Genomic DNA, 21,185 nt, shown 5'->3' on the forward strand with positions numbered 1-21,185 from the left:
AGCAGTTTTCTGCCAAACCTTATGGGGCCTCCTGATACCCCCTGCTAAATCTTGCTGAGTTACAGCTGTTTGCATCAGGTACCTGCAGGACTGCTGTGCTGGGGATTAGCAGCAGTGTAATAGAGTCAGTAAAAACAAAACTTGTGCCTCTGTGCACAGTTATAGTACTTTGGTTTAAGGCAAGAGGGTGTTTTAAGCTAATATATGGGGCTGTGAATTTTGTCAGCCAAGGACTTGGTGCTTGCTTCCTACTGTAACTATCCTAAAGATTTAGCAACTTCCATGATGGAAAAGGACAGACAACTTGGATGGCAGTCTTTTCAATTACTTCCCCTCTCTCAGATGCATTGGCTTTACTCAGGAGGTGTTTTATGCTCTTGCACTTCCCTTCCAGGCTTTGCTGAGAAGAAGAATTTAGAGTGAGCAGCTTGGTGAGTCAGACTGCAGTCTGGGCACCAGCACCACTCAGGAAGGGTTTGCTTCCACTGCTTCTGGCAAATGGTTTTGATTCTGCCCCAGTTTTTTCAGACTGGCCCTATATTTTGGAGGGACATGCTTAGTAACTCAGTTTCTTCTCTTTGCTCTTCCCTCTAAATTTTCTCAGCTTACTGGACCACTTGCAATCCAATTATTTCCTTTCTTCTTGCAACACAAAGAGTATACAGATAAAAACCTTAAAAATAATGCTAATGATAAAAGATGTATCTGGGAATTTAATTCAGTTGTGTAAGTACAATGATTTACAGTATAAGCAGAGCAGAATTTCATTGTCCTGGGCAAAGAGGCAAGGACCCAACTCCCACTGAGAAATCACTTGGGGTGAGGCATCAGGCTTTCTTGGGCACTTGGAAGAACTTTTTACTAGTTTAGGAGCTGGACTTTGTAGATGGGTCACGTGCTGGATTCCTACTGGCATCAGTGGAAGCCCAGTTCTGTGCAGGGGGACTTGAATGTCACAGTTGCCACCAGTACTCTGCTGACTGAAAGACTACCTTTGGTTTCCCTTAGCTTTGAACTGGGCTTGTATTTCTGCTCTTGGCCATCTGTAGGGAATTAGTCAAAGAGTGAGACCCTTTCCATACTATTTAGTAACTGCCTAAAAAAAAGTAGCTGTGGGCATACTGGGACATCTTCTGAGGCAGTGTTTGTTCCTGTATTTGTTACAGCCAGCAGGTAAGAGTAGAAGCAATGCAGGAGAACACATGCAGTTTTAATTTTGTATGGAAGGGGGAATTAAAAAAACCAAAATGAAAGAAATACAGAACTGCAGTGCATGATTTAATCAGGGCACAAAGCAGTGTAAGTAAACTTTTGCTGGTGAAATGTTCTTCTGCATGAACATTCAGAGTGGGCAGGACTTTGATCAGCCTGATCTAGTCGAAGACATCCCTGTCCATGCTGGGGGATTTGACCAGACCTTTATGACCCACATTTGGAAAGCTAGGAACAGTCCTATGTGAAACATGCCCTCTCAACAGGGAGAAGAGCAGTTTTATCAAAGCCTGACTTAAGCAACATGGAAAGTATGAGGGACCTTGGTTTGACACCGTGCTTGTTGTTAATGCTTTTGTGCCAGTGAAGCTGCTCACCAGTCCCAGTGGCACAGGCAAAGGTGTCTGATAATTCTGTTATGGTTATCAATTCCTGGGATCAGAACTTGCTGATAAGTCATGCTGGAAGCAAGATGATCATTGTTCAGAAGACGTTTACACTTGAGCTGTACCACCTGGATTAGTGTGCAGGAATCAGCTCTTTCCATCTGGGTGTGCTTCTAATTCTCTGAAAATTCACATTGAAAATGTGAAGATATGTTCTTTGCATCTGATTATTAGAGTCAAGTGAATTTCAAGCAGTTTTGGAATATTTTAAAACCTCATATGAATGCTGCTTTTACTATTCTTTTTGATTGCTTCTCCTGGTAGCAAAATGTTACTTACTATATTTGACTTTACAAATATGAATAGATGTTTATTAATATACAACTTCTGGACGTCATCCCTCCAGAAAAAAAATCTATAGATAGAGGGACATGTATATAGGTGTAGATATGTATATTAACATGCAGACAGTAGGTCTGCTCTTATGTATACATAAGTTGTATGTATCTACTTGGTTCCATAGTAATTTTGTCTCTTCTGAGACAATACCTCTGAGACAATACCTTCTGAGACAATACCTGATTTGACAAGCATAAGAAAACACCTGTCAACCAACCTTTTCTTGTCATGTGTGCAAACAGTAGTATTAGAAAGTCATACTGATCAAATATCTTTCCTAGTGCTTATCAACGTTTTCTTTTTCTTTTTGTTTTTATTTCAGGAAATTATTTTCCAGAAGAATAATGTAAGTATGATATATGGATTTCAGTTGAATTATAAACATCCCAAACTTCTATTTCATTTAATGTTGTTTATATTCTGTTTTCCACTCAAATCATGTAACACTCTCTGACTGTATTTTACAGAGTTTGATGTAGAATTCTGGAAATTCTAGCAGCAAATCTGAGTAAATCACTTGGTTGCTAGGTACCAGGCTCACTTCTTACCTTGCCTGTATCTATCAGTGGTATTTTCTCTGTCGCCTTTACTTGTCTGTCATATTATCTCACACCCATTTGCATTTGTCATTTTATCCTTTTTTTTGTTGCCTTTTTCTGTTCAGTATTCTTTAATGTTTTTTTAAAAATACTCTGTTATTTGGAAACTGTAGCTCATTTTAGAAACCCATAGCTATAGCTCTGAAAATAAAAAGTGTGTATATAAAAGTGTGTATATATATATATATATATGTATGCATGTATATGTATGTGTGTGTAAATATATGTATGTGCATATATATGTATGTATATAAATGTGTGTATCTATGTATATATATATGGATATATAGATGTATGTATACATAGATGTGTGTATATATATAAAGTACAAAAGTGCATTTATAAAGAGAGTATTTATTTCTAGGAGTTGTGTCCTGGAGCTGTTAGTCCAAATGTAGTGCAGGTCCCAGTGGTCTGAGTGCCAGTCATTATTAAACTGTAGGTTTCTGCACCTGGACGTCCCTTTGGTTTCTGAGGTTGACCTTCCAAGTCTCCCTTCCCTTTTTCACTTCCAAGTTCAAAGGAGGCAGACTTGTGGCTGGGGAACGCTGCTTTTCTAATGTGTTTTTTCTGGAGCAGCAGGGCCAGTCATGTCAGAATATATATCTGGCATGTGGAGTTGTTCTTGGCTTTGCTTCGTGACTTTACTGGTAGCCATTTGCTAAGATATAATTTCATAGAGGCTCCCCAGTGCTGTGCTGATAACCTGAGGTGCTATGTCATGCTGTATAATTCCATGTATTTGAATAAAATTTTCTAGAGGTGCACATGAAGTACTTAATTTCAGAAACTGGCCAGGTTTTATTTTCCTCTGTGCCACGAAAACTGCAGCATTCCTGATTTTACTTCTTTATTTAGCAGTGGATTAAGTTATTACTTTTGCCAGTATGAAATGTGACTCTGAAAAAGGTGCAGTCTTTTCTTTTGTCTGCACAGTATTTCTATAGATGGCTTCAAAACCAGTGAAAGCTTTGGTCTAATGCTGCATTTTAAATTACAGGTTGTTTTTTTTTTTTGTTAAAAAAACCAAAAAAGCAAAGAGGCTTCCCTGTAGAGTTTCTGTATAGCTCTTATCCAAAAAGTGCTTTTCAGACGCTCACAGAAGGCTGTGAAAGATGTGCTAGACTAGAAATCTCTCGCCTTTCTCTAATGAAAGTGGAAGAAATGATCAGTTAGGCCTTTTACATAAAATGAAAAGAGAACAGTAAGGCCTTTCTTGTAAATGAATGTATTACATTCTCTGTTTTTGTTCTGGTGGCCTAGGACCTAGGGAAAATGATGTGTGACTAATGTAATGTTCCTGGGAGGGTAGGGGGAAGAGCTCTCTTAGCAGGAAACCAGCAGGAGATGATTGGTGCAATAGGATAAAGGGGAGATGTCATCTTGTCCTGTTTTTAAATGACAGTCCCCGAAGCTCAAGGAGAGTTATGATAACTTGGCCTTCGTCTGTTTCAGAAAGGATTGTTCTGTTTTTCATTTAAATTTGGATAGGCAACTGTGACACTGTCATTTATCACTTTTAGAAATGCTTCAGTGTATGCCAGAAAAAGAATGTGTTCCTTGAAAGTCTCAGATGTTTTCAAGCACACCCACATAACATCTTTTCTGGGAGGAAGTATTTTCCCTGGTATTAGAACAGGGAAGTCAGTGAAATGGTTTTAGCAGTTCCTTTGTCTCCTTTTTCCTCATTTTTTCAGCATAATGTCAGCCAAATTACCTGGAAGTAGACTTTCCAAAATGTTGGTGCATGCCTAACTACTGAATATAATGCCTGCTATAAAAATTGTGTTTCTTCATAAATTATAAGATACTTGGATAAATGGCTATGACAGAGATTCTGTTTTAGAGAAGCTGTGTCTCTGATGCTCACCCTTACCAAAAAAAGTCATGTGAGGTTACTGATATGAAAAAAATGAAATTCACGTATGAATAAACAAGGAGTTCAGTCTTGCTGTTCTAGAACATGTTTTTTAATAGCGTGCAAACATCAGCCATATCAGGACCATGGTATCCTTGGCACCAGGGGATTAAAAAGGTTGCAAAACAAGTGTGTGTGTAACTATAGATATATCTGCCTAACTGAAATGCCTTGTGTTTGTTTTTCCTAAACCTTGTATCCCTAACAATAAGTGGGATAACACAAAAAAATCTATTGCCAACTGTTTTGTTCTTCTGCTGGATTTTTGTGCTTCCTAATAATAGTCAATACAATGTTGCATAGCAAGGATAAGCTGCCTGGAGCCTGTCTGGGCAGAGAAGTACAAGATAACATTGGCTTATTTCCTGTTATATGTGGTTTTATAGCTATTTAGTTGGACCTTTTCCAAATGTTCCAGTAATACCAAAACCATACATTTTTACAGGGAGTGATACCTTAACAGGAGGTAGTTACTTTGCTGGTTGAAAGCTTTAGTTTAGTTTTTGCTGTTATCTGATTGGAGGTCAGTCAAGCAGCAGAGACATTCTAGAAATTACTAGTAAAGAGTTTCAGTCATAAGATGTTGCTAAAAAGGTTATGGCTCATGACTGTACATTGCTAGTTCTAGCTAACCAGTTTTCATTTCATCATCATTTTCCACAGTTTAAATTCTACCGCCTTTGGAGGAAAGTTGCAGGTCTGTTTAATTTTTTTTAAAAATTGACTTCTTGCTGAATCTAGTATTCAATATGCATGTATTCTACATGTGGTTTGCAATCCACTGTGGTAAGTTACACCTTGACACAGTGCATACCTTTCAGTTCAGGCTGCTTGCTTGCACCAGGCTGGAGTAGTAGATAGCTTTGGGGGCTGCCTGGGCTGTGAGGCTGCAGTCCTGCTCCTGGTCTGACCAGAAGGGCCCTGGGAGGTAATGGGAATTGCTCTCTTGGGCAGCTGACTTGCAGGCATTAGTGACTGAGCAACAGGGTTAGTGTTGAATGGCCGAGCACCCTTAGCGGTGTTTTGCTTTTCTAACACTTGAAGGAATCAGATTGTAGTGATAGGACAAAGGGCAATAGCTTCAGGCTCAAAGAGGGAAGGTTTAGATTAAGTATTAGGAAGAAATTATGTACTGTGAGGGTGGTAAGGCAGTGGAACAGGCTCCCCAGAGAAGCTATGGATGCCCCATCCCTGGAAGTGTTCAAAGCCAGATTGGATGGGGCTCTGAGCAACCTGGTCTAGTGGAAGGTGTCCCTGGCCACAACACAAATGTTGGAACTGGATTACCTTTAAGGTCCCTTCCAACCCAAACCATTCTATGCTCTATGATTGTAATTTTCACTGGCTTTCCACAGCCTTTCCTAATTGCCTCTTGTTTAAGGTGTATCTTGAGAGACAGCTTGAGGTAGCGCTCCTTTAATATGAGTGGGAGAACTCATCCAGTTCTGAGATCCCCAGTGCAAGACAGACATGGAGCTCCTGGACAAGTCCAGCACAGAGCAACAAAGATGTTGAAAGGACAGGAGCATCTCTTGGGGGGAAAGACTGAGGCAACTGGGCTTGTTCAGCCTCCAGAAGAGACAGCTGAGAGGGGACCTCATCCATGTCTGCAAGTATCTGAAGGGAGGGTATCAAGAAGATGGAGCCAGGCTCTTTTCAATGGAGCCAAGGACTAGAACAAGAGGCAGTGGACAGACACTGGTGCACAGGAAATTCCATCTGAATATGAGAAAGAACTTCTTTACTGTGCAAGCAGCCAAGCACCCAAACAAATTGCCCAGAGAAATTGTGGAGTCTCCCTGACTGGAGATATTCCAGAACTGTCTGGACATAATCCTGTACCATGTGCTCTAGGATGACCCTGCTTGAGTGAGGAGGTTGGACCAGATGACAACTGTGGTGTCTTCCAACCTGACCCATTCTGTGACTCTGGATGAGGCATTCCAGAGGCATCTGCAAGCTCAGAATCTTCATATAGCTGCTGTTAAAAGACTGTAGAATAGGGTATGTTTAACTGTTGGTTTCTTTCACCATGGAAATAGGGGTAAATATTTTTAATACTCTTCATCCAGCCAACAAGAGACTTGTGGCCAGTTTTATTTTTGATATCCAAGTATGTAAAAATGCTATGTAGCCTTCAGTAAATATTTTGTTGGAAATGATAACTGTGGCATTTATTATTTATGATACAACACTACATCTTACTTATTCTCTAATTTTGTGAATTCTTGACTAATATATTCATAGGAAAAGGTTGGAAACTTTTTCCCTATGTAAATATGATTAAAAGACCATATAGGCTGTAAGATGATTTTTAACAAGCATTTAGGATGTAGCATGGCTGCAATGGAATGATATTGCTGGGTATATAAAGAAAGAATATATTCTCAAAAAAAAGGGGAGGTGTTTGATAGTGTAGATCCAGTCTTTGTGCTTCAGAGCTTTAATTTGAGGCATGAGGCTTACTTAAGTTACTTCTCAAATCAGTAGTAAGGCTATCATTCCTGTGAGTGGGATTTAAAGTAAAGCCAAACTGAGTCTGTATTCATTAAGACATCAGCACATGTTGATTTACTGTGTGTTTGGGGGTGGAGAGAATAGATTTTTTAACTTGGTTTATGATTTTGCCTTCTGCTATGCATAATACCATGTGCAGAGAACTACCCTAAAAATTTCACCACAAGAATTGAAATAAAAGCAGATATTTTTCAAAAGAATGAGTGGGAGAAATAGAAAAAAGTTCTTTTAATTAGAAGAATGTCAGCAGGAAGAATAGTTTCTACTGTGAGAGATACTGGCAATATTTATTAGTTCAGTTATTTCTTTTTTTTTTCTTTTATTAAAGTTACATTGTATGTTGACCTGAAGCTTTGGCAAGTTGATGGCATTCTGCTAGATTCTCCCATTCATGGCTAAAATATCATGGTTTTGGTTTTGGGAATCTTTCTTTTCTTTGACACTTCTTGTCCTTGAAGGCAGTTTTTCTCTGTTTATGGATATTTGACTGCTAAATGATCCCAACAGAGCAGTGTACCTTAGGGTGTTGAAAGGACCGTGCATCACTGACTCTCTGCAGTTTTTTAGAGTTTCCTCCCTCTTTTTGAAGAAAAAGTAAAGATAGGAGAATTAATTGGCCAGAACTCAAATGCTCTTTTGTCTAGCACCATGTCTTTTTAATCTGTGCAACTTTCAGAAAAAAAAAATCATTTATATTACATCAGATTTATTTTTGAGAGAGAGAGTAGTGTTTATCTTATTTCATTATGTTCTTCCTAAGAAGACGTAGTCTCCCCATTCAAGTCCAAAAAGCTGCCTTTTCCGCAAGTAGAAAGAGGGGAATATTGAAAGAAGAGCTGGTTTATATCCTTAGTGTGATCATTAAAATGTAAGTATATGCTATTGATTTTTATTATCTCTTGATTAAAAATAGGTGCTATATTAATTTCTTCCAGAAGCTGAGGAAAGATATTGAACAAGAAAGAGATGCTTGATGATCCAGTGACCACTAGGTCTAGCTAGAAGCCTTGTCTTAAATTCTGTAATTATAGAGCTATTAACAATGATCTTGTATCTCTAACTGAAATTACTCATGGTTTGGAATTGTTAAATTTGTCCTCACTAAATGAGGAAGGGACATTAGAAAAATACAGACCAATTAAAACACTTGCAAAAATTAATTACAGTATTTGTCACTTAGTTGTAAGCATTTATGTGTGTAGCTGGTGCCAGCCAGCACTTCTGCCTTCTGATTAGTCTGACTGACTTGCTGAATTGGGCTGACATGGGTAGTCTGTCAGAAAATGACCTGGTGTTGCCAGGTACTGAGTGTGCTAGCCCAAGGCTTTGATATGTATGTTCATATCTCCCAGATAAAAGTAGCTCTGCTGATCTGAAAGCTTAGGCCAGGATTACCTGTCTAATGTCCTGAGTTCTTGTGCCTCAGTGTGAACCACAGTAACTACCATCTAACTCACTGTATGCACACTCCAGGCCTGTCCCAGCCCTGGGTGTTTTTCAGTAATGCCTTTCAACATACAACTCAGGTGCCCTGCAATCCCTTTGTAATTTTCACTAGAGTAAGTTGAGCTTTTGAACCTTAAATAATGAAGGTTTTATGAAGAGGGTTGCAAAATGAAACTTTCAGCACTGGTTCTTGATTGAGGGGGTCTATTCCCACCCATTTTTGAAGCCCCTGTATTCAAGCTATATTTTTTAAAGGGTGTTGACATAACAGAATATTACAATTGTATTTAAGATGTCACTCCTTCAAAAATATCCTGGATTTATTGAAAGGCTTCTCTGTGTTATTTTCATCATACATGATATGGTGAGTCACAAGAATGGATCAAAGTAAAACAATTTTGTCTTGTGTGTTTAAAAGACTTAAGAGTATAGAGGGAAGTCAATTATGGTTAGAAAAAAGACCAGATTTTGTGGGATCAGAGTTAGGATGAGTATTACAAGGCAAATTTAATAGAATAAGTTAAATATATTTAAGCTTCCAAGTCTAATAATATGCACTAAGTGAAAATGTAAAGCAAGTGTGAGCAGATGGGAAGTGTGTGTCAGAAAGACCATCTGATCCTTTCTGACTTAAGTTAGCATAGCTTATATTTTGACAAAAAAAAGATGAGAAAGAAGTATAGTTGCTGAAACAGGTTGCATCACTGGATGAATGAGAAAAGAAGCAAGTCACACACTCTGCTTTGGGGAAAATTGTTGAAAGTGGTCTGACATTTTGAGTAGTTCCACAACTGCTTCCCCCACAGCTTGGTTCTCTCGGGCTCCCACCCTAATCAGAGCCCAAAGGCAGCTGGAGTTGGGCTCTTTGCAATGAGAATTTGTGATGATGACACAACATGTTTCTTCAGAGAAGGGGACTGTAGACTTTGTCTTACAAAAGCAGTCTTGCCATCACTGTTATCTTTCTTCCACCACCACCTTTAGTAAATAATATATAACTTTTGATTATTTTTTTTCTTTTGACACTAGAGCTACTGCATGTCTGCCTTTGTTAGTTTTAGCTGTTAAATATCTACCTACTGTACTCTTCAGCTAGGGAAGTGAAATTGAGGTCAGCATTTCTTGTGTTTCATAGCTTTATTGCATGTATGCTCTTTCTTTTTCGGTGCATTTCCTAAGGAAATGAAACTTAAGAGCTTGTACTGGTTTTTCATCCTTCACATTTGTTCTGTATCTGCCTGTTTGTCTCTCTGATGAATTTCAGCCAAATTTGAGAAGTTTCGTAGTTGCAGACTCCCACAAAAGATACCTATCTAGGTTAAGTTAACAAGCAAAGTGATGCCCTGGCTGAGGGAAAGGCCACTGTATTCTCACACTACTTGCTACTGAATATCACGGTGAGATTCTAGCTTGAGACAATACCCTGAGACCCCTGGGCACCCTCTGAACAACTGTAAATGGATTCATTTTTTCCCCTTTTCTTCCCACAGTGTTTTCTTCTGTCTTTTACTGTTCTTTGCTGTCCACTGCTTCCAATAACTCTTGGGTCTGCATGTCTTCTATGCCAGGCTCTATATTATAACCAGCTTTTCTTTTCCCCCCTCAGCTAACAGGAGGAATGCATATAAACTAACTTTTGCTGGCTCTCTTGTTTCACTGAAATAGATATGTACTTCCTACAGAAGTTGCACTCAGGATGAGTTTCTCAGAGCTCATGCTCAGTAATGGAGTCAGGCACTTGTCATCTGCAGGAAGAGCAGTTTTCCTCCTGGTAGAATTAAAGATGAAGGCTCTGGTATTGTCCCTGTAGGTGGCACGACCATTTTACAAGGGTAAATGTTGGGTTCTGTGAATTTCAAAAGATGGGAACATCCTTTTTCAGAGCTGATTTTTATTTAAGACCTCAGCATTGGAAACAGTCTGCCAGAGGTCTGAGAAGGTTTTCCTGCTAACAGTTATGAATTTATTTTTAATGCACTGAATAAACATTAGGAAGTAAAATGCTTGTCTCCAGATATCTGTAGCTACTTCACCCTTTTTCTTGATTCTGACTTCTCAACCTTTTTTTCCTTTACCTAGAAAAGGAAAGCTGGAGAACAGTCTGACCTATGTGTAATAGTGGCTCTTATGCCAGTGGCAATGTACCCATCTCTTAAAATTACTGAAGCCAGTTCCAGCAAATTCATAATTTTCCCTCTGCCTTTGCCTGTGGGGCTCATTAGATTTTAGCAGGGTAAAATGTTCATCCATTCACAGTTGAAAGCATGTGATTGCCTTACATGCTAGGATATTCTTTAATAGAAGTATCCATTCACTTCTTCGTTGCACAGACATCCAGTTTGGGTTCTGCCAACCCACTCCTTAGTTACTTGTTAAAACATTTGTCATATACTCCCCAGTTCTCAAGTTCCCTTTGGAATTGCTGCAGTCACACAGAGGTAAATATTCCCTAGCTCCTCAGCAGCAGTAGTTCACAATGGTTGCAGAAAGAAGACTAAATTAACCCTTGTGCAAGGCACTGTATACAATAATCTCCAAACAACTTCTGTGTTAGTTGAACTCAATTGACCTCATGCCTGCACAAATTATTTTTAGATTTTACAGAGTCTGTCAGTACCCCTCAGAAGTGCAGTGGGATTGCCTTTATATTGAGGTCTTACAATTGCAGAGTATGAGGGTGTAATTAAAAAATAATTCCTGTGCTTTTCATAGCCAGTCTCTGATTTGTACACAAATGTGTGTTTACTGTCATGTCTATACACATACCTTTTGCAGACTTGACTACCTCAGTGCTTCCATGTTTTAAACATCTAATAATGCATGTTAAAATGCATGTTTTAAGCACCCAGATGGTATTGTGCATTCAAAAACTATTCAGCCACTGCCCTCTCAATGCTTGGAGCTCAGCTAGGTAGGGAGTTTCTGAAGTGTCTGCATTGCAGTATTGACTTCTGGGAGAGTCAAAGCAGCTGAACAGAAACTAATTAACCTTGGAAGTAATTTAGGCATACTAAAAATGATGAGTCTCAAGAAATGCTTCCTTAAGACTTTTGTTGTTGGGCTGCAGGGCACTTCAGTAATGGAGTCTGAGCTTTGAGAGATGAATGGAGGAACTCCTCCCTATTTTGTTGATATTCTGTCTCATAGTTAAGACTCTTCAAAACAAATATTTGGCAACTTTCTCTGCACATAAATCTGTACTCACACACATACCACAGTCAGCAGACATTTTGCCTCCCTCTTCCTTGGAAGACAATTTTTTTTCTATTTTTTTTTTTTTCAAAGTATCTGTCATACATTGATATATAAAAATCATTGCAGTTTAGCAATGCTGAGGTGCACTGTAAGTGATTATTCTGAACTATGTATGATTTTAAGTCCCATTGAAAGTATTTTCTACGCAGTAGGGAATTTATTTTGCTTTTTGAATGCAAAGCTATTTGAGTAATTTTGCAGTTCATATGAGGATTAATTTTCTCTATGGTTGTCCTGTTGTGAGGCAACTAGATTGTGTTACTGTTTCCAGTATCTGCGAGCCAAACTGTACTGCTTTCTTCTGATCATGTCACATTGAAAAGCAAGTACCTCAGCTTCTTTTGATTCCATCTGCCTCTTTAGAGTGTGGCCTTAGAATTATTTCACTATTGAGCCAACTACAATTTTAAGGTCAACTCGATACTTCTGGAAAGACTCATTTTACAGGAAGCAGATCAGAAATCTGAAAGAATACATTTCAGGTGTATATATATTTGTATATACATTTGATATGAAAACTGAATTCATGAGTCAACACTTAGTCTTGCAGAAGTAAGCAGCAGGTCTCCCTTTGACTTTAACAGGTAGTACATGCAATGGTTTTATACTTTGTCTTGCCAAGTTATAACTGCCCTAAATATTGCCCCTTGTTTCCCTGCAGATGTGCACTGGGAACTACATATTTGTTCCTTATATGATAACTCCGCATAACAAGGTGTACTGCTGTGATAGCAGTTTCATGAAGGGACTCACAGAGCTGATGCCACCTGGTTTTGAGTCTCTGCTTGGGCCTATATGCTTACCTCTGGTGGATCGATTTATTCAGCTCTTGAAGGTGGCACAGGCCAGTTCCAGGTGAGTTGTCTTCTTGTACACCCATGTAAAATGCAAATATTCCAGCTGGCACGATGAATGTCAGCCTCTTTTGCCTTCTGTTCAGAAAAACTGATATTGAATGGATTAGCTTGACCAAATCTCTGCATTGACACTGCCCCATCCATACATGTTCTGCACATACACTTGGGAGAGCTGTGCTGATGTGAAGTTGTTCCTCCCCAGCCAGTATTTCCGGGAATCCATTCTGAATGACATCAGAAAGGCCCGGACGCTTTACACGGGCAAGGAGCTTGCAGCAGAGCTGGCAAGGATTAGACAGCGAGTCGATAACGTCGAAGTCTTGTCTGCTGACATTGTAATAAACTTGCTGCTGTCCTACAGAGACATCCAGGTAGGAGTTCACTACTAAGAATAGTAAATTAAATTACATTCTCACAGAAATTTTTGGTGCATTTGGTGCAGATTTTTTTAATAAAATGTGTGGATAAAGCACACTAGTAAAAATCTTTTATGCTGTCTTCTCTAGTGTTTTGTTTTGTTTTGTTTTGTAGTTTCACTGTTTGCCTTTCCATAGCAGAAAAGGGTTTTATGACAGTACCTAAAAAGTACATGACATGTACTCTTTTCCATCTCAGCACAGCTGTGTGATGAACAGCATGTAGTTAAAGGCTATGGTGGCATTCTGCAATTGATAGGCAAATGTATTCTTTTTCACCAAAGCTGGTGACATTTCTTATGGAAACAGAAGTAGTTCATATTTCAGGTTTTGGAATGATGCTGGTAATTGCTTGCTTTATTATCCATAATTTCACTGTCACTCCTTAAATATTATGAAGTGGTTTGAGTTTGATTTTTTAATTTTATTTGTTTTTTTAAATATGTCAGTGAGTAAGCTACTTTAAAAACTGTGGTATTAGAGTCTTGTTTTTGTGGCTTATGCCTACTTCAGAGATTTGAGATGCCTTAATTCAAATGCAGTTAGCTTCGTAATGTTTGCACAATATGAGCACTGAGATGTGTTCAGTTCCTAACTTTCATAGTGAAACAGATGTATGAAAATTTTCACAGGACCATGTTGAAGCAGCACAGGAGACCAAATTGGGCTTCCCTGCTAAATACTGTGCATATTCCCATCTCTGATTAGTGCTAGGCGACAGAATTCCATAAAACTTAAAATGGACTGAAAATACTTCTTAGTATGAAATAATAGCTGCTTAGGTTGAAGAGGAGTTTATAGAGGCATACCTCATTACAGCCACTTAAAACTTTATTATTCCTTTCTTTTGGAAGGATTATGATTCCATTGTGAAATTGGTGAAAACTTTAGAAAAACTGCCCACTTTTGACTTGGCTTCCCACCACCATGTGAGGTTGCATTATGCATTTGCACTAAACAGGTAAGAATCTACCCTTCCTTCTGCTATGGAACAGTAAATCAAAACTTCAAAATTTGTAAGGGGTGGGTAACCCTGTATGAAGTTCCCTACTGGAATCTTTATACACAGTCCTATGATTCTGACCAAAGCATCTCTGGGGATTCTAAGCTTCTTTTTATCTCGTACTGTTAAATTTCATTCCTTTTCCTTCAGCATGTTTGATTTGTCTTTCCATAGATTTGCATTATTTTTTTATTTCAGTACCTAAATTAGAGAAAACAAATACCTAACAATATTTTCCTTCTGTAAAATACACTTTTAACATTGCTGTGTGAGTGACAGCACTGCGTTGTTTGTGCTGGCAAAGACATCATCTCATTCAAGTCTGAGTTCTGGTAATATCAGGAGACAGAAGCAGACCTTTCATCAAATGTCCATAGGAAGATTTTATTGTATTATGATGATAAAATAATTTTCATGTCCTCTGATAACATGGGCAAAATGTGATACATGAAGCAACATACACTGCTTCAATGGATTAAATAAAAGCCAAGCCTAGATTTTCTTCTAGGATACTGACATTTAGGCAAGTGACTAAGAGGGGTGTTTTTTCAGAGGAAATTACAGATGTTCTCTGCTCCATTGCTGTTATCACAATGAACATTTTGCTGTTGACTTTTAGAAGAGTAGACCAGGTGTCAGCAGGTGTTGAAATTGTCAAATATAGCAAATGTCGGTAGATGGTTCTGCTTCTCACGGATTTGAATTTTGTAATTCAGGTTCACTGAGGAGGCTTAAAATTGCACATCATATGAACGTGATGTCAAAACATGTCACAAGGAATTACTTGAAATAGTAAACCTGGTTTTCAAAGGAAAAAAAAAAGAAACTAACAAAAACCCCAACAGCTTCTGGTATTTTTTTGTCTGAATAAAATGTCCAGATCCTTACTTTTGCCTTTATACTAAATAAATGAAGGTATAAATATTATGCCTTTTTTGTTTCCACTTTGACATAAATATGTGAAGTATGGCAGATTAAATAGCCCAACCTATACCTGTCACTTCTACAGAGCCTTCACAAGTGTCACTAGGTGTTCCTTGGAGTTGTAATGTGTTGTTTATAACTCAAGGTCACATTTTTCTGAAACAAAATTTTCTTTGAAAACAGGACTAGTTCATTGAAGCACTAAAAACCTGGAAAACTGCAGCATAATCTTTTCAGGCATATCCTTATACTTCACTGGTTCTGTGACTCAAGGTATTGCCTCTTAGAGTATCTGACAAAATATCTACACAGTACCTCCAGAGGAGTCCAGATGCGATTTTCCTATTCCTCTCCTTTCCAGACTGACCATTAAACTAGAAGCCATGACAGCCATGAAAATGTTCATGCCTTGGTGTGCCAAGAAGGAATTAATTGGGCTAATTGTAACTTTCTCCTTACTGGGACTTTAGAGGATATTTTGTCAGCTGAGGCACGTCTGAAATACTCTGTGCTTCTGAATCTTTGCTGTGAAAAAAATGTGTCTGTTGCTTCTAATCCAGGTCACTAGCACGGAAGGATGGAGCAGCTCAATTAGTCAGGATTAGTCTGACCTAAATCAAGAAATGTGAGGGCATTGATGATGGAAAAGTAAACAGAAATAAAAGTAGGGACCTCTGTCTCTGAAGACCAGCTAAGTGTAAATAATCCATGTTGCAAAACATTATTTGCCCTACTGGTTTTGTTCTCATTAAATTCATTAATCTGGATTAGTGATAGTCAATACAAGATGTGGAAATGTTGAAAATTGAGTCATTTGATTGTTCAGTACACAAACATGTTAAAATTCTAAACTTTTGATACTGAATGATGTATGTACCAAAACTGTGACTCACCAGGAAGTGTCTAATGCTTGCAATTATGTGGTTTATTTGTCTGAAGTACTTCTTTTAATATTGCCTTATTGGCTTTACTCCTAAACCTTCCCAATCATGGGAGTTCAATCCGGTTTGTGCTTTTTGGACATTTTGCTTCACAGTAAAAATGTACATAAAAAGTAAGATTACAAACACAAGATCGAATCTTTTTTTTTCCTTTAGAGAGTGAATTACATTGAAAGAAATACTAGATATGAAATCAAGGTTCATATTTTTCTATTATATAAGGAAGTAACACGTGACCCTTCTAAGAATTTCCCTGGAGGTTCTTGACGCTGTTTTCAGTGCTTTGCTATAGATGATGCTTCAATAGAGAGAGAAGTTATGTTTAAGGGTATTTATAAAGGTTTCCCATGACATAAAGAAAAGACAAAAAATAAGGAAGAAGGGGGTAAGTGTGTATATATAACATAGTACATTGTGTCTATCCATCATTTTACATGGATGAAGTCATATGTCTATTAAAAGCAGTCATAAAAAATTATTTCTTGTTAACTTTGTTGGGTTTTAAATCAAAATTATTATTTTCAACAGGAGAAATTTGCCTGGAGACAGACAGAAAGCTCTAGAAATTATGATTCCCCTTGTAGAGCAGGAAGACCAAGTAGCTTCAGACATGTACTGCCTGGTTGGTCGAATTTACAAGGACATGTTTTTGGAATCTGGGTTCATAGATATAGAAAGCAGGGACAAAGCAACTTTCTGGTGAGTACTATTTTCCTGGTCTATGTCCTTTTGTTAGCTTTGGGAAAATATTCCTCAAACAAAAATGTATTTGAATGGTTTTACTTCCCAAATATTTAGCATCCTTAGGGGATAGAATGAATCTTCTAAATTGCCTTGCTTATTTGTTGAGAATGAGAGATTTATGTTGTTCATACATCTCATTCTGCAAAGTTCTTGAAGTGCCTCAGAGACCTGAAGTTTAGGTGTAAACTAAACTCATCATTTTTCCCAAATATGAAGTCTCCTGTTTACTGTGTTATTCTTAGGAATCTGGGCCAGAGAATAGTCAGTCATGAATTGACTGGCATGTCTGGAATCTGACAGATATTAGCTAGCAAGGCTTAGAGGTTTAACTCACAACCAGTATGACTGTTCCAAATTTGGTGACAAAAGTTTGATCACTGCATAGTGGTAAAAGCTTTATCATCACCGTATAGTATAGGCACGTTGCAGTGGACTGCAGTAGCATCAGTAGGCAAAAAAGCACACAGTAACTAGTCAATAATAGATGAATTCTTATCCTCATTTTAGAGACAAGAATCTTGGTTTTTTTTAATGCTTTTGAAATGCACTAAATGACTGTTACTTGGAAGAGGTTAGAAAATGAAGGCATGGGAAGTCATCCTAGACTTCTGTCAGGATGAGCTGCTTCTCTGCATTCAGATGAGGATATAGACAATCTGCGTTTATGTGTCCTGCATATCACATCTTAGTTCTGGTCTTGTGCTCATCAGCTGCTTGTTGAAGTAAATGCTTAAAATGGAAAGCTTTCTTCTTTGTCATTTTTCACTTGTTTTCAGTAAACTTCACCTTAGAGCAGTCTCTCATAAAAGATAAGATAAAATTGTTTGCCAGTTATGGCCTCAGAATACAAGTGCAGTTTATGACTTCTGGTCAGTCTTTACAATTTCGCAATTCTTACGGAACTTTTAAAAGATGTTGAAATAACAGGAATGCAACATATTACTTTCATTCCTCCTAGCGTAATTTTGGATTTTAAAAAGTTTAATTTCCTGTAAAGCGCAAAGCCTGTAAAAAAATTTCAGGGGTCTTTTGTAAACACTGTATTTTGCTAATGTAATGAACATGATAAAAAGAAAAGTGTAGTTTTGCATACAAATTTTAGGCATTATTACAGATTAAATTAAATACAAATTACTCTTGCTGTTGTACATCTTGCTGTCTCCTTTTCCATAGCGCCTAATGAAAAGATAAACTTTGATATATCAAACATAATTGAACTAAGAAAGATTATATGTATAACAGTGGAGAGTTCGTGCAGCCATTTAAATACACTTTGAATAAATGCATCTTAGCAGTCATGGTAATCATAGATCTAATGACAGGAAGTGATTGCAGACGTTACAGTCTAGGAAAGGACTCTGGCAACTGAGACCCAATACAGGATGCTGTGTGCACCTCCTGCCACAGAACAAGGAGATCTCTGTTGAGTCGAGCTGGAGTTTGGCTGGAAGCTGTACCGGATGGTCCAATTGCTTTTGGTTTATATTTTATATTGGATATTGATTTGAGTTTCTAGTGTTAGTCACACAGCAGGCTTGACATGCTGAAAGGTTGACTCATAACTCAGTGAAAAGCTCTTAGAAAGGAGCAGGTCTACTCTTGTGCTCCAGCAGGCCACACCAGGACAAGGTGTGTGCAGGAGCAATGGCAGTGCTATGTTATGTTGAGATAAAGGTTATTATCTCAGTCTTAGAAAAATAAGGATGCAAGGGAAGTACAGTGAATTGCATGAGATAAAGAGAATTTGGCAGCAGAACCAAAGCATTGGTTTTGCAACAACTGGTGATGTCAAGGTAGTTTGGTCTATTCCAATTAAAAATCCAAACCAACAATATGCTTTTCTGACAATTAGAAAGCAGAATAAAAGACATCTTTCATATAAATATGAGAGAATAAATGAAAGAGTAATTATTAACTGTCACTTTCTTGTTTCACACCGACAGTGTGAATCAGACTTACCAAAGCTACCAAGTCTTTATTCATATCTTTTCACCGCTACCCCCCTAATTCAGTGTCTGCGCTGCAACATTTTCTCAAATGTCAATAACTGCAACATTTTTCCAAAAGTACAGTCTTTCTTATATTGGAACAAAAATACTAATTTCCATGGCTGCTGCTGCTGCTGCTTCTTCTTCTTCTTCTTCTATCTTCTTCTATCTTCTTCTATCTTCATCTTTCCTCTCTCCTTTTTGTACTGCATGAGAATTAAAGCATGGAAGATCTTTAGGGCAGAAAAGGTGGTCCAGTTCTCAACATCGCTGTGTCTCCAAACAGATAATGCCAGCTAAAGGGCTTCTCTTAGATGTATATACTTCGAATCAATGAGAGCATTGTCCTGTTTAGTTGGCAGATCTTTATGGCTTTTTTGTTTGTTTTTTTTTCTCCTTTACTTAGTTTTTGTTTGTTTGGTTGGTTTGTTTGTTCTGTTTTTTGTTTTGATATTGGATGGTTTTTGTGTTTATGTGTTGGTTAGGGTTTTTTTAAATGACCCTAAAATATTTTGTATGTACTTTCTTCCTCACTTTTTTGTAACTCAGAAAGAGAGTGAAAATTGCAGATGATGAAAGAAAAAGATCTAGTACTCTCTGATTCTCTTTAGAGCAGTAGGCACTTGTTCAATGATTAAGTTCTTTGGAGGTGGGCAGCTGAAGTATAAAAAGTAGATATATATGTAGCAGATTGAAGAGAAGCCTGTCTTACAGTTTTGGAGAGCACAGCTTATGTTAAAGGATGCGAAGTCATTAATCATTAGAGCAGAAAAACCAACAAGTTAAAAACCAGCCATATTTTTGGCCTGGTGGGATAAAAATGCCTTTAGCTTTCCTTGCAAGTCAAAGCATGGTCTAGAAGTCAAATTCTTAGGTTTTGCACCAATTGTTTTTCTTTCCTTCCTTATATACTAATCTCAAAACCTGTTTAATTTTTTTAATGTATTCCATTTGTTTGTCTGTATTTCTTTCATCCTTTAGGAAGTAATTTTAAACTCCGTTGCTTTTACGGTAGGGAGTTGTTTTGACTAAATCTCTTGTGCTCTTTAACTCACATATGATAGTAGTCTTTGCCTTCTCCCTGTGGAGGTGTGAATATGTGTGTATATACCTGCAACCAAAGGTATTCTTATTCTGAGGAATAAGTTAAAACCACTGTAGATATCCTGTTGCTGTTGTCACAGCTACTTGCATTGCTAGCACGAGGACAGAGTGTGCTGTGTTTGTGTGAAGCACCTCCACTTCTTTTAAGACACTTCTTTAAGATTGAGCCTAGGTGAATCCCTCTGCCATTTCTCTTGATTGCTCAGTTCCTCTTGAGGAGAATGAAATCTGGTATAGTCCTTTTTTATGTGAACTCATAAGGACAGTGTCAATAAGACACTCAGTAAAGAATAAAATTTGGAGTAGTTGAAATCATTGCTAAGTGTGAGGTATATTCTTGTATCACTTGCTTTTGTGTGTGCCATTGTAGCAGATGCACAATAAAATCTAAGGTTTCAAGTCAGTGAAATTTCATATATTAAAGACTAAATGAATGAGCTTATTAATAAATATAACTCTGAAACAAGTCTTTTGCAGGCTGATTGTATTATTCAGTTTTATTTGATCTTAAAGGAGTCTTATAAGATACTGTAACTTTACTGGGATAATTTTACTGGGATGGATGATTAGGATCTGTGCTTTGTGTGTGGGGAGAAAGGAAATGGGAGGAGGATGCATAAATACCAGACTCCTAAAAATAACCACAAAGAATGTGTGGAAAACAGTAAAATATTTTTACTTCTATGGATTCTTGCTGTGTAAACAGAAGATAAGCTCTTAAATTACCTAAAACTGTAATGATGCCCCAACTAGATTGCATTATTTACAAAGTAAGCTTGAATGTTTGTTTTTCTAGGTTCAAGAAGGCATTTGAGTCAGAGCCAACGTTACCAGCAGGAATTAATTATGCAGTACTTCTCCTGGCAGCTGGACATTGCTTTGATACTTCCTTTGAACTGCGGAAAGTTGGTAATTATAACTAGCAAATTCATGGTGAAATCACATTCTAGTGAAAGTACACTACCACCCACCGTTAGAGGGGGAAAATATGATGTTTGTATGTGAAAGCTTTGATAGAGAGCATGTGAATATTTAAGTTGGTCTGTCACACCATTGCTGATCCCACCTGACTACAGGTGAGTGCTGTCATGAAGACTTGGTTTTAGTGTCAAGGTTTTAAATGGTTACCAGAGTTCAGTACAAGCTAAGCTTCTTTGTAAAGGCATCATTTGTGTGAAACAGGAGCACCTGAAATGGGAATCCAGTTGCAGCTAGCACTCTTTAAAACAAGCAAACACAAACCCCTGGAGGGAATATGATTGAGGAGTCTATCCTAAGACTGAGGAAAATGCACTGGGCTTGAGCTTGGGTTGGGTCTAGAGAAGAATATTTTCTTCTGATACATTCTTAGAGGTTTCTGAATGTCTGTATTTGTAGAATCATAGGATAACAGTGATTTGGGTTGGAGGGACCTTTTAAAGACCATCTAGACCAAGTCCCTGCTGTGGGCAGAGACATCTTTCACTAGATTAGGTT

The 21,185-nt window shown here is 37.9% G+C and overlaps 1 protein-coding gene across 1 annotated transcript in view; it reads left to right on the forward strand.

Moving 5' to 3' along the window:
* Positions 1-21,185, forward strand: part of MAP3K5 (mitogen-activated protein kinase kinase kinase 5) — a 97,686-nt gene that overhangs the window by 28,356 nt on the left and 48,145 nt on the right. The window contains exons 3-8 of the mRNA XM_038130960.1: positions 2,320-2,343; positions 12,394-12,587; positions 12,792-12,960; positions 13,860-13,966; positions 16,402-16,572; positions 20,506-20,618. Of these exons, the coding sequence (XP_037986888.1) occupies positions 2,320-2,343; positions 12,394-12,587; positions 12,792-12,960; positions 13,860-13,966; positions 16,402-16,572; positions 20,506-20,618 (778 nt within the window). The remainder of the gene's footprint in view (positions 1-2,319; positions 2,344-12,393; positions 12,588-12,791; positions 12,961-13,859; positions 13,967-16,401; positions 16,573-20,505; positions 20,619-21,185) is intronic.

This window comes from Motacilla alba, chromosome 3, assembly GCF_015832195.1.
Source record: "Motacilla alba alba isolate MOTALB_02 chromosome 3, Motacilla_alba_V1.0_pri, whole genome shotgun sequence".
Classification (NCBI taxonomy): Eukaryota; Metazoa; Chordata; class Aves; order Passeriformes; family Motacillidae; genus Motacilla; species Motacilla alba.